This window comes from Scylla paramamosain, chromosome 49 (genome assembly GCF_035594125.1).
Source record: "Scylla paramamosain isolate STU-SP2022 chromosome 49, ASM3559412v1, whole genome shotgun sequence".
In the NCBI taxonomy this organism is placed as follows: Eukaryota; Metazoa; Arthropoda; class Malacostraca; order Decapoda; family Portunidae; genus Scylla; species Scylla paramamosain.
The window spans coordinates 5310813-5326685 of record NC_087199.1 but is presented as its reverse complement, the minus strand read 5'-3'; the positions used below and the strand labels follow the sequence as shown (position 1 = coordinate 5326685).

Sequence of the window (15873 nt, the reverse complement as noted above, 5' to 3'; positions counted from 1 at the left end):
AAGGCTTATTTCATCCTACATTACTTGTAGGCGCAGAAAGCTGAGATTTTGTAACTGGTGTGGGGATAACTACCTGCACGTGAGTCTCCGAAACTCCTAAAACCAGAAGAGGAGGATTCCTCAAGAAAGACGTATTGGTATCGCTCTTGGAAGAAATCTTATTTGGATGATGGGCAGAGAAACCCTCTATATTCATATCAGAATTAGATGAGCCACTTTGATTGATTATGTCTGCCACAGGGATATCTGACGCTCCCACAAGGATTTTCCTATGGGGGCTGCCCGTTGGGTCTAGGGACTCAGCAGACCCCCAGGAACGTTTCTGGTGGGACTGAGGAGGAAGCTTGGGAAAATCGTTAATATGTTGCTGTGGCGATTTAAAGGTCTTGGAAGTCGTTCGTGGTTGGAAATCCATAAAGGCGTGGACTTCAATAATTTGTATTTTTGTAGGAGGATTCTGTGATGTAGCTGGTGAAGATGCAATGGAAGGCTTTGCTGAAGATGTAGTGGAGGGCTTGGTTGAAGATGCAGAGGAGCTTACACTTTCCATAACAGAAAACCTGTTGCAGACAGTAACTGAGGAAGCAACATTCTCACAGGAAAGGAATGAAACATTTGATGGTTGAGAAAGGCAGGAAGGTGTTGCAGCCTTATTACTTGTGGTAGAGGAACTAGAGATGAGTGAGGAGGAGAATGTATTTGCCCCACCATCTTACTCTCTAAAAAGAAGTTCCCGCTTGGCTCTACTAAGACTAATGAACTGAGAATTAGCCAGTTGAAGTATGTCCTGTTCAAGCGGTACCTCTTACATTGTCAAGAGCGTAGTGGATGAGCTTCCCTGCAGAAGAAGCAATAAAGGTCTGATTCGCATTCAGGAATAGGGTGGGAATCAAAGGCAGAGCAGTAACCACATCGAGGAAGACTTGTACAGTTATTCCTTCCATGAACGAACTCGTAAAACCCGTAACATTGTAATGGACGATTGATGAAAGGCTTTACTGGGAGAGAGAGAAAGGACCGATCTTAACACTGTCAGGGAGAAAAGAACCATAGAATTTGAGCATTATCATATTACCATTGCCTTTAAGCTTGGCCACTCGTTGAGAATTATCTGGACATAGCTAAAGGATGTCATGTGCTGAGAGTTCGTACTGGTCCTGGTTGTAAATGCGTCCTTTACAGTAATCGAATGTTCGGTGTGGCTTGATAGACTCAAAGACTCCATCAGAATGGCATGATAGATGGAGGAGCATCATCGCCTGTGTTAAATCTTTAGCTCGGATCAAGACAACTTTGCCATATCTCTTGATGTTATTTGTAGGGAGTACTCCAGGACCTGATGGTGTTCCTCCTATTGTTTTCCGAAACTGTGCTTCCGTGCTTGCACCTTGCCTAGTCAGACCCTTTCAGCTCTATCTGTCAACATCTACCCTTCCTTCTTGCTGGAAGTTTGCCTACATTCAGCCTGTTCCTAAAAAAGGGTGACCGTTCTAATCCCCCAAACTACCGTCCTATTGCTTTAAATTCAGGTCTGTGTAAAGTTTTTGAATCTATCCTCAACAGGAAGATTCTTAAACATCTATCACTTAACAACCTTCTATCTGATCGCCAGTATGGGTTCCGGCAAGGCCGCTCTACTGGTGATCTTCTGGCTTTCCTTACTGAGTCTTGGTCATCCTCTTTTAGATATTTTGGTGAAACTTTTGCTGTTGCCTTGGACATATCAAAAGCTTTTGATAGAGTCTGGCACAAAGCTTTGATTTCCAAACTACCCTCCTACGGCTTCTATCTTTCTCTCTGTAACTTCATCTCAAGTTTCCTTTCTGACCGTTCCATTGCCGCTGTGGTAGACGGCCACTGTTCTCCTAAATCTAAAAACAGTGTTATGTCCTGTCACCCACTCTCTTCTTATAATTATTCAATAATGACCTTGTCTATCCACTCCTACGCTAATGATACCACCCTGCACTTTTCCACATATTTTCATAGACGTCCAACCCTTCAGGAAATAAACATTTCACGCAAGGAAGCCACAGAACGCTTGACTTCTGATCTTTCTAAAGTTTCTGGTTGGGGGAGAGCAAACTTGGTATTGTTCAGTGCCTCAAAAACTCATTTCCTCCATCTGTCAGCTCGATTTTTTTATTGCATTTTTGTTGCCCTTGGCCAGTGTCCCTTCATAAAAATAGATAAATAAACAAATAAATAAATAAAAATTTCCGGCAGCTCTTAGTATGATCATGCACCCGGGAGCGAAATGCAGCCGGAATTTGCAGCATTGCCGGAGCTGCTGGGAAACCGGTCTGTGGGTGTGACTGGCCGCCATCCCGCCATTTTTTCCGGGTCGGTCAAATGAGAACAACTATCAATATAAAATTGAAAATAGGGGAAATGTTGTTGGCAAGTGTTTTAGTAATAACCCTTGACTGTCTGCCATTATATACAATAAATAAATAAAATATTTACATTCATTTATAAAAAAAATTGTGGAAAACAGACGAGGAACTTTATGTTTTTTTACATGGCCAGTCAAGCAGTCAGCGGCCCAGCACGTATCTACCACAGCACAACAGCACCACAGCCTGCCAGGCTATATACACCAGGCACTGAGGCAACCAGCGGCCCAGCACGTATGTACCACAGCACCACAGCCTGCCAGGCTATATACACCAGGCACTGAGGCAACCAGCGGCCCAGCACGTGTGTACCACAGCACCGCAGCACAACAGCACCACAGCACCACAGCCTGCCAGGCTATATACACCAGGCACTGAGACAGCCAGCGGCCCAGCACTTGTTTACCACAGCACCACAGCACCACAGTCTGCCAGGCTATATACACCAGGCACTGAGGCAGCCAGCGGCCCAGCACGTGTGTACCACAGCACCACAGCACCACAGCCTGTCAGGCTATATACACCAAGCACTGAGGCAGCCAGCGGCCCAGTATGTGTGTACCACAGCACCACAGGACCACAGTCTGCCAGGCTATATACACCAGGAACAAGTCCACACTCATTTCTTCCTTTGCTTTTTCCTCAAGCACAGCAAAACCACAGCCACAGCAGCCAGTTCGTCGGAGGACGACTCCATCTTAATTGTTTGTGTTGTGACGCAGCGGGCCAGCGGGCCAACGGGCCAGTGGCTGCCCTCCGTCATGTTAAAGCTTTCGGCTGACCAGCCGGCTCGAAAAACAGCCCCTATAAACCCACCTTAGCACACCACCACACAGTGGCAGGACAGAGAGAGAGAGAGAGAGAGAGAGAGAGAGAGAGAGAGAGAGAGTTGAAAGAGAGCAACAAGGAGAGAGAAAGAGGTGTGAGCCGCGCACCAAGCAGTGACACTCGGGGGTTGACACATTCACCATCAGCAGCGGCGCCGGCAGAGCCTGCAGCCTGCCCGAGATGGTAGAAGCTGTGGCCCAGTATATATATATATATATATATATATATATATATATATATATATATATATATATATATATATATATATATATATATATATATATATATATATATATATATATATATATATATATATATATATATATATATATATATATATATATATATATATATATATATATATATATATATATATATATATATATATATATATATATATATATATATATATATATATATATATATATATATATATATATATATATATATATATATATATATATATATATATATATATATATATATATATATATATATATATATATATATATATATATATATATATATATATATACAAACAATGCAAACACAACATGGGGTGCTTGCCCAAAGTCCTCTTCATCGGAAGAGGTTGGTCACAAGAAAAAATCAACGCCTCTCTTAATACCCCCTTCCCAATATTTGAATAAGAAAATATTCCTCCATCACTGTTTCACCCATATGCCCCAACATCTATACATATAAACTGAATGCTGGTATCAACCAGGGCCATAAGAACGACTGAGAAGGTGATTTTGTAATTGTAGTATAAAGAACCAGATTTAGGGGGTACCTTCACCAACACATCCTTGCCAGCAAGGGTTCCTGAACAGTGAGGAAATTGCCAATTAACCCAAAGGTTAGCTGCTTTAACCTTCCATTCACTCCGCTCACTGCTGTTCTGAGGCACTTTCATGTATAAAGGAAATAGCCGTTCTCATAAAATCTTAGTGATTTCTGCAACAACACAACGCACTGCTGTATTACCCACTAGAATATGAAAAAAAAAAAAATATATATATATATATATATATATATATATATATATATATATATATATATATATATATATATATATATATATATATATATATATATATTGAAAGGAAAAACGAGACGAAAATTAAATAAAACAGCATTTTTTTCATTCTGAAAACAAATATTTATATGTTAGTTTTTGAATAGTTTGGAAAATTCTAAGACACTTATCTTCTATGACATTTTCGTCGGAAATGTCTTGTAATGGCCACCTTTGAGGGTCCAGGGGTGGATGCCCCAGTTAGGTCGATGGCATTGCAGGTTAGGTTAGGTTAGGGTGCTATTTTAAACTCTCAGGAGGTTAGGTTAATTTGGTATTTTAAACCGGTCTTGTCTATTAAGAAGCTTACCTTGAAAACCCAACCTAACTTAACCTAGAACGCCATTTACCTCGGCGGGGATGACCCCCTTAGGAGGCCATGAACATGTATATCAGACTATAAAATGTCATAGACTAAACATGAATGTCTTAAAACTCTCCGTACAATAAAAAAAAAAAATTAAAAAAAAAATACGTGATTTTAGTTATTAAAGTGATTATGGCTGGATAGGAAAATAATTGCAATAAAACTCGTAACTAATATATGTTTTCCTAATAAATAATTCAACTTGTGAATAATTAATAGTGATCTCAGTCACAGTTATTTAGATGACATTTTACAAATGATTGTCTCAAATTAATATTTAATTTATGTGACTTTACATATGATTCCTGTGTCTGTAATGGCTGATTATTTGAAATACAATGTATTGCTTATTTTATGTATAGATTAGGTCTCTTATTTAAATACTGCAGCAGCATCATGTCACCTGATATCTAGACAACCTCATCACAAGGCTGAAAATGAGTAACATCGAGCAAAGCTATAATGAGACTCCATGCAAACAGCATGCAAAAAAATCGGGAAGAGCTGGAGAAACAGATGAATGAGCTAGCTAGTAACTGCCTTTGGTGTTGAGGATCTCTTCTTCAAAAGTTGTGCTGAAAACATGACAGTCACAGAGTTCTCAATTGTTTTTAATGCTGAAAACCCAAGAGTACATTTACCAATCCACCCATTACCTCCCCCCTTAAGTACACAGCCAGTATACGCCATCAATGAGTACACAGCGTTCCCAACACCACATGGCCCTTCACATTCCACACAGTTCAATGTCCTTGCAAATGAGAAGACATCCGTGGAAACCTACCCACCCTCCCTTGAGTCACCAGATATTATTGTCATAGATGTGAATTTAACAAATCTTTTCGGGTAAATGCGGCCACCACCACCACTTGTTTTCCATTTATCTCCAATATTCACAGAGATTTGTGAATTGGCTGAGGAATAACTGACATCTTCATGCTGTCTGACCATATATATATATATATATATATATATATATATATATATATATATATATATATATATATATATATATATATATATATATATATATATATATATATATATATATATATATATATATATATATATATATATATATATATATATATATATATATATATATATATATATATATATATATATATATATATATATATATATATATATATATATATATATGTATATATATATCATTTGTGTACACTTGTTGGCTCCTATAATAATACAGGCTGAGTAATATAATAGTACAAGCTGAGGTAAATGCCACATTTGGCCAGCAAACACAAGAGTATAAGATAATAGCCAACTTGCATGTTATATGGTGAAACAGGGTCTAGATATATCTCTGAATTAATTGATGATATGCTTATGAGTTTTTGGTATTCACTTGCAAATGGCAGTGACATTAATATATCAAATATTTTGTATAGGTTTATTAAGACAATGTATGATCTGGATAAAGCACTTTGGCTTGATAATTACATATAAGTTATCAAATCTAAATGGAATGTCACATTTGTACCACCAAGTACCAAATGTAAATTGTAATTCGTTAAAAGACACTTTTAAGTTAAGGACTTGTGATATTTATAGGCAGAGATTGTCTGAAGAAACTTATAACAGGCCAGCATGTCTTAATTATTGGATGATGACAATGGAAGGAAAATAACAGAAGCATTTACCTGTTCTCCTTAAACAACACTCATTTGCATAAGTATGTTCAAGTGTGCAAATCATAAGCTGCCCATTGTAAGTGGTAGGTGAAGGAATGTAAGTGTAGAAAAGTGGACCTGTTCTTTATGTGATCTTAGTGATATAGGGAATGAAACTCAGAGTTAAGTAGTAATTGTTACCTGATAAGTGATGTCAGTATTTAATATGTACAGTATAACAGTTTGCGCTTGGGGTCGCTTTCAAACCTTTCTAGCAGACTTATCATATTTGCAAACTTATATATGTAAATAAATCATTGCCTTGTGTTTTTCCATAAACACAAAACAATTCCTCTCTGTATTTTGAAAAGTGTTGTATGAGTAAACCAAACACAAAAACTCATCTCTTTATTTCAAACCTTTTGAGTAATTTTATAATTTAAATCCATCCATATATATATATAGAGAGAGAGAGAGAGAGAGAGAGAGAGAGAGAGAGAGAGAGAGAGAGAGAGAGAGAGAGAGAGAGAGAGAGAGAGAGAGAGAGAGAGAGAGAGAGAGAGAGAGAGAGAGAGAGAGAGAGAGAGAGTATTTTCTCTCACTAGGCTAGCACCATGAAAATCTATATTTTTTCTTTATATCAGTTTCACAACTAATTGGCTTATATAAATAAACTATTGAATCTGAAAATCGAGCACCAAGCACTTGTGTTCCTGTGTGTGTGTGTGGTGGGGGGTTATGAGGCGTGGCACAGCTCACAGCTAATGATTACACAGTTCTGCATCTTCTGCATCTAATGCTTTCATCGCCGCGGCCTGGTTGTCTTGGCTGAGGCCAAGCCAGAAGACAACTTTTCCAAACCCTCCTCCAGACACTGCACGATGACGGGCGCCCCGTCCCCAGGCTTCCGTCCCTCACAGTCTCCTCCAAAGTAGGCAGAGCTGTTTTGAGTTGTCAGTTGCTCTCGTGACTCTTCTGGGTTCGCACACATCAATCTGAACACCTTCCCCAACCATTTGGTGGGGTCCCCCTCCCGCCCCGGCACCAACTCTTTGGCATGGTTCCTCTCCTGTCCAGCCCCCAACTCCTTTGTATGGTCCCCCTCCTGTCCAGCTCCCAACTCCTTGGAATGGTCCCCCTTCTGTTCAGCCCCCAACTCCTTGGTGTGGTCCCCCTCCTGTGCAGCCCCCAACTCCGTGGCATGGTCCTTCTCCTGTCCAGTCCCGAATTCCTTGGTGTGGTCTCCCTCCTGTCCAGCCCCAAACTCATTGGTATGGTCCCCCTCCTGTTCAGCCCCCAACTTCTTGGCATGGTCCCCCTTCTGTCCAGCTCCCAACTCCTTGGTGTGGTTCCCCTCCTGTCCAGTCCCCAACTCCTTGGTATGGTCTCCCTCCTGTCCTGCCCCCAACTCCTTGACGTGGTTCCCCTCCTGTCCAGCCCCCAACTCCTTATTGTGGTCCCCCTCCTGTCCAGCCCCCAACTCCTTGGCGTGGTTCCCCTCCTGTCCAGCGCCCAACTCCTTGTTGTGGTCCTGCTTCCGTCCAGCCCCAAGCTCTACCTTCCTCCACCGCCTATGCTCCAGCCACCGCAGGAGCGCATTCTTGAAGCAGAACCCGCCTGGCACCGCGATGTTCCACTCCCGTGTGGCAAACCACTTGAAGAAGCTCTTTTTGTGCCGAGGCATCCAGCGCTCGGCCTTGAGACGGGAAAGAAGTACTTTTCCCATCAGCTGTACCTGGCGCTCTGCAGGTGTCAACGTCCCCAGCACCTCAGCCTCTGTCAAGGCAAAGCTGCAGCGCCATGTTCCGTCCGCAGCATTACTGAGCTGCATGGTGGTGGTGTCCTCAGGAGTAAGGAAGGGTCTGGAAACTTGCTCCAGCCATGGCACCTCAAGCACTGGCACCAGGTCCACGCCGACCAGCAACAGTGGATACTCTTTCCCCTGCCAGGCCAGAGAGAGTCCCACGCCCACTTGCGTGCTGGTCAGGCCCGGTGGCACCAGGCTCAGTCTTTCGTCCTGCAGGGTATGGCCAGCGAGGCACCGGTGCACCTCCTTGTACAAATTGGCCATAAATCTATTACCCTCAAGATGAGGATTGTCAGTCTTTACAGAAATCTGGAAGCTGCCCTTCAGCGGTGCTTCCTCCTTCCTTCTCTTACTAACATTTATTCCTACGTTATCCTCGTGAATCACGAGGTTTATATCAAATTCGTCAGGGGCATACAGCTTAGAGCCGTCCCGAGAACTGCCCGCCAGCCTCAGGTCGCCGTGATAGGTGGGATCAGCGGCTGCCACCTTATTCATGATGGTGCTTACTTCCGCCATGACCGCCTCCTTCACCTCAAGGGCCTCGTCCTTTGATAGATCCACAGCCACCCGCTGAGCCTCCATCTGCAGCTCTTGCAGGCCTATGGATTTCACGAGAATTCTTATGACGTTTTCGGGGTCACGATGGTCGATTGGGTCTAATAGATTACGCTTATATTTGTAATACTTATTGTGAAAGACTTTAAAATTTTCTTTCACCTTTGTGGCCGTGGTGCCCGCGCGGCAAGGAAGGTCCTGCGTCTCTTGGTGTGCCAAGAGTTCAAAAGTACTTTTGTGGCCAAACATGGCGGCCAGGTGGCGGGGCGTCTGGCCATAGGTGTCGCGCTGCTGTGTGTTGGCGCCGGCGCTCAGCAGTAGCGACACGCAGCTGTCCTGGCCGTGTGAGGCTGCCTGGTGTAGAGCGGTGGTGCCGCAGGTGTAGTCCAGCACTTCATCCACGGGGAAATGACCCTCTTGCAGTATAAGATGAGTCAGCTGCAGGAGACCTTTGCGCGAGGCCAGCAGCAGGGCAGCGCGGCCATCATGTGAGGAGACATTCTTACCCTCGCCCTTCTTGTGGCTCTCAAAAAGATCCTTCTGTATACACAGCGCTGTCCGTGCTGCGGTCTTCTCGTGATCTGCCTTCAAGCGAAGCTCCATATTCTCCAGTTTTTCACGCTCCTCCATAAAGAGCTTCTGTGTGCAAAGAGAAAGAGAGCGATGAATATATGAACAAGTAAATAACCATCTCTTGCTACGTATATATAGATACGTTACATAAATCAAGGATATACTAGCATTTGTCTGCCGAATTGGAGTTCTTTAGTAAACAATATTAAAAAAATACAAGTAGCTTAATTTGTCAATTAATAGAATCAATTAGTAAGTTATAGAATAAAACGCCATAATTCAGCTGCATAATATTCATAATATGAATAAGAAGTTTCTTATGCAAAGGTAGATAATTGAAAACGTTTAGTTCAAAACAGTTTGATAAAGGGATGCTCTAAACTGTGGCTATATAACATTCATATTGATGCTTCTAGTTTAGTGAACACTATCTATTAACATAACCATTTAATTTCCTGTATGGTTTCTGAGAGTTTTACAGATTACGAACAATGAAAGCGGTTTGTGTATAAATGAAAAAATAAACAATGTCTTTATTGAAGTAATATTAGCTGTGGACTAGAATTTTCCCAGGAAAACCATGCATCTGATTTTATTTTATTTATTTATTTATTTTCATTTATTTATTTACTTATTTTTATTTATTTATTTTTTTTTTTGTATCACAATGATTTTTTTTTTTTTTTTTAATAAATGACGGCCATGTGCTGTGGCCCAGATGAGAACACAGCAAATCAGCCGAGGATAACACATGGTACAGCATACACTAATAAGTGACTTTATTGTTAAATAATGTCTTATCTTGTACAATATTCCACACACTTCTGAAGCGTTATGACACGCGTCATCTATGGGGGGGTTTCCAATCTTAATTTTCATCAATATTATTCCTTTTTTTTTTTTTTTTTTGTCTGGTTTACCTGTTTACTGTCTCACCTTCAATTTCTAAAGGTGGAAAATAATCCTAAAGTGATGTGTTTTGGATATATTTAATTTTAATATGTTACATTTTATCCATTGGCAAGTGGCTTTTAACTTACTAATTGCATTTGAGTCAAGGCAAAGTTTATTTTTTCATTGGTAATTAACACAATTATGCCACTGGCATATATGGTGAATTAAAATTTTCTGCTCGCATTAATATATATATATATATATATATATATATATATATATATATATATATATATATATATATATATATATATATATATATATATATATATATATATATATATATACACACACACACACACACACACACACACACTTCTAACTATATCGCTATGAGCAAGGACAGCATCATTAATGGATAGATAAATAGAAACTTACTAAATCCCCAGGGCGAGATGACATCTTCCCAGAGCATTAAAGAGTGCAAGGGTGAGCTTGGCGAGCCGTTGCTGCGGTCACTAGAGAAGGGAGAAGTACCTAAGGGCCAATTTCACGGTCGCTTGGTAACGTTCCCTACTGAAACACTTACCAGCCTGGTGACAGACATTGCCAACGCCTTGAGCTGATTTCACAGTTGCCGTTTTCGTGCTTTCGGTAATCCCCAATCTGGTGACTATCATAACAAAACGAAATGCGGTGATTCGGTGAAGCTGGTATGCCGGAGCAGCCTCATTAGCTAAAACGAGTCAATTTTTGACAAAAGAATTAACCATGCCAGCACTAAAAAAAGGAGAAAGGAGAGGAAATACGTCACCGGCGCCTTCAATGTCACCATTATTATGGGGACATCTTGTGGCTTAAATTCCTCCCTTTGAATGTTTGTCTGACACTCACCAAACCCTTCAGTGCCAGCCAGTCACATAAAAAGTCATCTATTTTTCTGTCCCTCGTTGTTGTACACACACTTTCTTAAACTGAAATATTTCGTGTTTTATGGAAATTATCCTAGCCTCTTATTTATAAGACAGTTACTTTACTTCTGGATGAAATTGTGATTTTTTTTTAATCATGATCTACACAACGAAAAAATTAGCAGTGAACTTAATGAACTGAATATTAAGCTAAACCTAGCCTAACCAAATCCGGCCCTTTGATGGAAATGGTAATGTTATTTCAATATTTTCCAATATTTTTTCTTAGGCGACAAATTCCACATACTCTATGCGTGTGTCACGATTATTACAGGAGTGTGACCAAGCAGACGTAGCAGGCGGAATAAGAGTGACAGGTGCTGAAGTTTTCATCAGCTGGTGAAGCTGGTGAGTTCATGCCGTTATCCAAATTCTTCTTAAATTCTATCATATTACTATTATAGCCTACGAAGTGTTGGTGTACTGTTAAAGAAATATAATGATAACGTGGACGCTGTTTTGTATCGAAAGATTTCCTTACTGGTGTATGTAGCAGTAGTAGTAGTAGTAGTAGTAGTAGTATATATGTACATATATATATATATATATATATATATATATATATATATATATATATATATATATATATATATATATATATATATATATATATATATATATATATATATATATATATATATATATATATATATATACACACACACACACACACACACACACACACACACACACACACACACACACACACACACACACACACACACACACACACACACACACACACACACACAGAGAGAGAGAGAGAGAGAGAGAGAGAGAGAGAGAGAGAGTACACAGACAGCCTCACCTGCTCCAGTCTCTGCTGCTCCTCATCGGGCAACATTTGCACTGGAAGGCGACCATGTGTGTCCGGCACGTATGGGCAGCCCCCAAGGTCCCTGATCAGCAGATCGGCCATGCCTTTGTGGCCAGCTTCCAGGGCAGCGTGGAGGGCAGTGCCACCAGAGGCTCCATTAAAGACTGTCCATCCTCCTGCCCTATGCAGGAAGGCGGCAGTCACAGGGCAGTTGGCAGCCGCGGCCTTTGCCAGGAGGTCGCTCAGTGCTGGACGGTCAGTTTCCTTTCCCCATCGCCAGGCTGCCTGCCAGGGAGTATTTCCCTCGATGGTTTTCACCAGACTGTCGATGCCCTCGACAAGGGCGCTACTGATCTTTTCCAGGCGACGCTGCTCTGCACGCAGCCGGCAGCAGTAGGCCTGTGAGGAAAGGATGGTCACGACATCAGCTACACACCGTGTGCAGAGAGAGAGAGAGAGAGAGAGAGAGAGAGAGAGAGAGATGAGGCAGCTATGCAGAAGTATCATTAAGTGTCACAAATCTAAAAATGCATGTATAAACAGAACCTTACCAGGTCCGGAAAAAAAAAAAATACAGAAAAGAAATATTCCCACATTATACCAAATATTAGGTTTGACAAGCATAATTACAATTACTTTTAGATTATAATGATGAATCAACATGGATTCAAATATTATGAAATTTACTTCACTGCTTGTTCTAAACATTATACTGGTGTCCTTTTATGAAATGACAAGATTCTGTCGCATGATCTCTAATGTTGGACAGCTGTGGTGTGCAACAGGTCTGTCATGCGCAGCACTAAAACCTGAAACTGAGGGTATTGAAACACAAAGGTTCATCCTCTAGAACTAACCGACCTATAACATCCAAGTTTTTCAAACACTTTCCACGCTGCAAGGGAGTCACCACTGAGACTTGGGTCCAGTACCGGTTACCGGTGCTCGTCCTCATCTTTACAGTGAAGTAGTTCTGTGAGACAGGGGAGGGAAGGTACTCACGGTGGTGAGGAAGGCCAGCACCCTATGGGTCACATCGGGGCTCTGCCAAGCCTCCTGGAGCAGGCTGGCAGGCAGCGGTGCACCGCTAGCCAGCAGCAGGCTGATGATGTGTGTACGGTCGGTGGTGACAGCCAGTCTCAGGACAGAATGGCTACCCAGGAGCTCTATGGGCGCGCCCTTACACAGGAGGGCGGACACCGCCTGCACGTCGTCCCGGCGACTGACTGTTGAGAGCAGCTCCTCGTGCAGGTACTCGGGAGGCGTGCCGCTCTGCCGGAGAGAGAAGGGAAACCATGGTGCTGATGGCATGGTAATGAAAGATGTATAATATAATATAATGTAATGATATGATAGTGTTGTCACGGTTTTCAGAAAGTTTCGCTCGGTGGCGAAATAAGTGTTCACTGGGAGCTGTGGCGATGTGTCAGTGTGCATTGTTATAGTCTGTATGTGTTTGTGTGTGTGTGTGTGTGTGTGTGTGTGTGTGTGTGTGTGTGTGTGTGTGTAGTGTGTATGTGTGTGTGTGTGTGTGTGTGTGTGTGCGTTTTTTTTCTATGTACCAGGGACTGCCGAAGCGGTAGTCAAAAACTAAAGGATAAGTGTCTTGAAACCTCCCTTTTGAAGGAATTCAAGTCATAGGAAGGTAAAAATACAGAAGCAGACAGGGAGTTCCAGAGTTTATCAGAGAAAGGTAGAGAATGGTAGAGATGACTGGTTAACTCTTGCATTAGAGAGGTGGACAGAATAGGGGAGAGAGAAAGAAGCAAGCATTGTGCAGAGAGGCTGCAGGAGAAGGAAAGGCATGTAGTTAGCAAGATTAGAAGAGCAGTTAGCATGAAAACAGTGGTAGAAGACAGCTAGAGATGCAACATTGCAGCGATGAGAGAGAGGCTGAAGACAAACAGTTAGAGGAGAGGAGCTGATGAGACAAAAAGCTTTTGATTCCACCTTGTCTCAAAGAGCAGTATGAGTGGAACCCTCCCAGACCATGTGAAGCATACTCCATACATGGACAGATAAGACCCTTGTAACAGAGTTGACAGCTAGGCGAGGTATGGGGGAGATAAAAACTGGTGGAGAGGTCTGAGAACACCTAACTTCATAGAACCTGTTTTAGCTAGAGATGAGATGTGAAGTTTCCAGTTGAGATTATAAGAAAAGGAAACACCGAGGATGTTCACTGTAGAAGAGGGGGACAGTTTAGTGTTATAGAAGCGAGGATAGTTGTTTTGAAGGTTGTGCTGAGTTGATAGATGGAGGAATTTAGTTTTTGAGGTATTGAAAATACCAAGTTTCCTGTGCCCAGTCAGAAATTTTAGAGATAAGGCGTTCTGTGGCTTCCCTATGTGAAATGTTTACTTCCTGAAGGGTTGGATGTCTATGAAAAGACGTGGAAAAGTGCAGGGTGGTATCGCCAGCATAGGAGTGGATAGGACAAGAAGTTTAATTTAGAAGATCATTAATGAATAATAGGAAGAGAGTGGGTGACAGGACAGAACACTGAGGAACACCATTTTTAATAGATTTAGGAGAAGAACAGTGACCGTCTACCACAGGAGCAATAGAACGTTCAGAAAGGAAACTTGAGATGAAGTTACATAGAGAAGGATAGAAGCCATAGGATGGTAGTTTGGAAATCAAAGCTTTGTGCCAGACTCTATCAAAAGCTTTCGATATGCTTAAGGCAACAACAAAAGTTTCACCAAAATTTCTAAAAGAGGATGACAAAGACTCGGTAAGGAAAGCCAAAAGACGGCTTTGACGGAACTTATACTGGCGATCAGATAGAAGGTTGTGAAGTGATAGATGTTTAAAAGTCTTCCTATTGAGGATAAATTCAAAAACTTTAGATAGACAGGAAATTAAAGCAATGGAACGGTAGTTTGAGGGATTAGAATGGTTACCGTTTTTAGGAACAGGCTGAATGTGGGGAAACTTCCATTAAGAAGGAAAGGTAGATATTGACAGACAGAGTTGAAAGAGTTTGACTAGGCAAGGTGCAAGCATAGAGGCGCAGTTTCGGATAACAATAGGAGGGACCCCATCAGGTCCATAAGCCTTCCGAGGGTTTAGGCCAGCGAGGGCATGGAAAACATCATTGCAAAGAATTTTAATAGGTAGCATGAAGTAGTCACAGGGTGGAGGAGAGGGAGGAACAAGCCTAGAATCGTCCAAGGTAGAGTTTTTAGCAAAGGTCTGAGCGAAGAGTTCAGCTTTAGAGATAGATGTGATAGCAGTGGTGCCATCTGATTGAAATAAAGGAGGGAAAGAAGAAGCAAAGTTATTGGAGATGTTTTTTGGCTAGGTGCCAGAAGTCATGAGGGGAGTTAGATCTTGAAAGATTTTGACATTTTCTATTAATGAAGGATTTTTTGTCTAGTTGAAAAACATACCTGGCATGGTCCCAGACAGAAATATAAAGTGCACGAGATTCTGGTGATGGAAGGCTTAACTACCTTTTGTGGGCCACCTTTCTACCATGTATATAACATTGAGAACAGGCTGTTTGGAAGGTTTAAGGCGAGAAAAAAGAGTGAGGAATGTACGCCTTTATGCGAGATACTGTCACCTCTCTTATGCACTTGGCACAGAGAGACGGGTCTCTGACACAGAAGCAGTAGTCATTTCAAGGAAAAACAGCATAATACCTCCTCAGGTCTCTCCTTCTAGCAGAGGCAAAACGCCTGAGGCACTTCGGCTTAGAGGGATCCTGAGGAGGGATTGGAGCGATAGAACAAGATACATATATGAGATTGTAATCAGACGAGCCCAACACAGAAAAGAGCATAACACCATAAGCAAAAGGATTAGGGGTTAAGAAAAGCTAAAGGGTGTTGGACGTATCTCTAAGATGGTCAGGAATACATGTGTGTGTGTGTGTGTGTGTGTGTGTGTGTGTGTGTGTGTGTGTGTGTGTCATTCGCCTATGGTCGTCTGCTGGTCACCCA

General features: G+C 41.7%; 1 protein-coding gene across 10 annotated transcripts in view; it reads right to left on the bottom strand.

Moving 5' to 3' along the window:
• Positions 1 to 6486: 6486 nt before the first annotated feature.
• LOC135095540 (uncharacterized) overlaps positions 6487 to 15873 on the bottom strand; it is a 131919-nt gene continuing 122532 nt past the window's right edge. For all 10 annotated transcript variants that reach the window (XM_063996425.1, XM_063996426.1, XM_063996423.1 and 7 more), the window contains 3 exons: positions 12926 to 13195; positions 11915 to 12322; positions 6487 to 9307 (listed from right to left, as the gene is read on the bottom strand). In XM_063996425.1, the coding sequence (XP_063852495.1) occupies positions 7106 to 9307; positions 11915 to 12322; positions 12926 to 13195 (2880 nt within the window). In that variant the 3' untranslated portion in view covers positions 6487 to 7105. The remainder of the gene's footprint in view (positions 9308 to 11914; positions 12323 to 12925; positions 13196 to 15873) is intronic.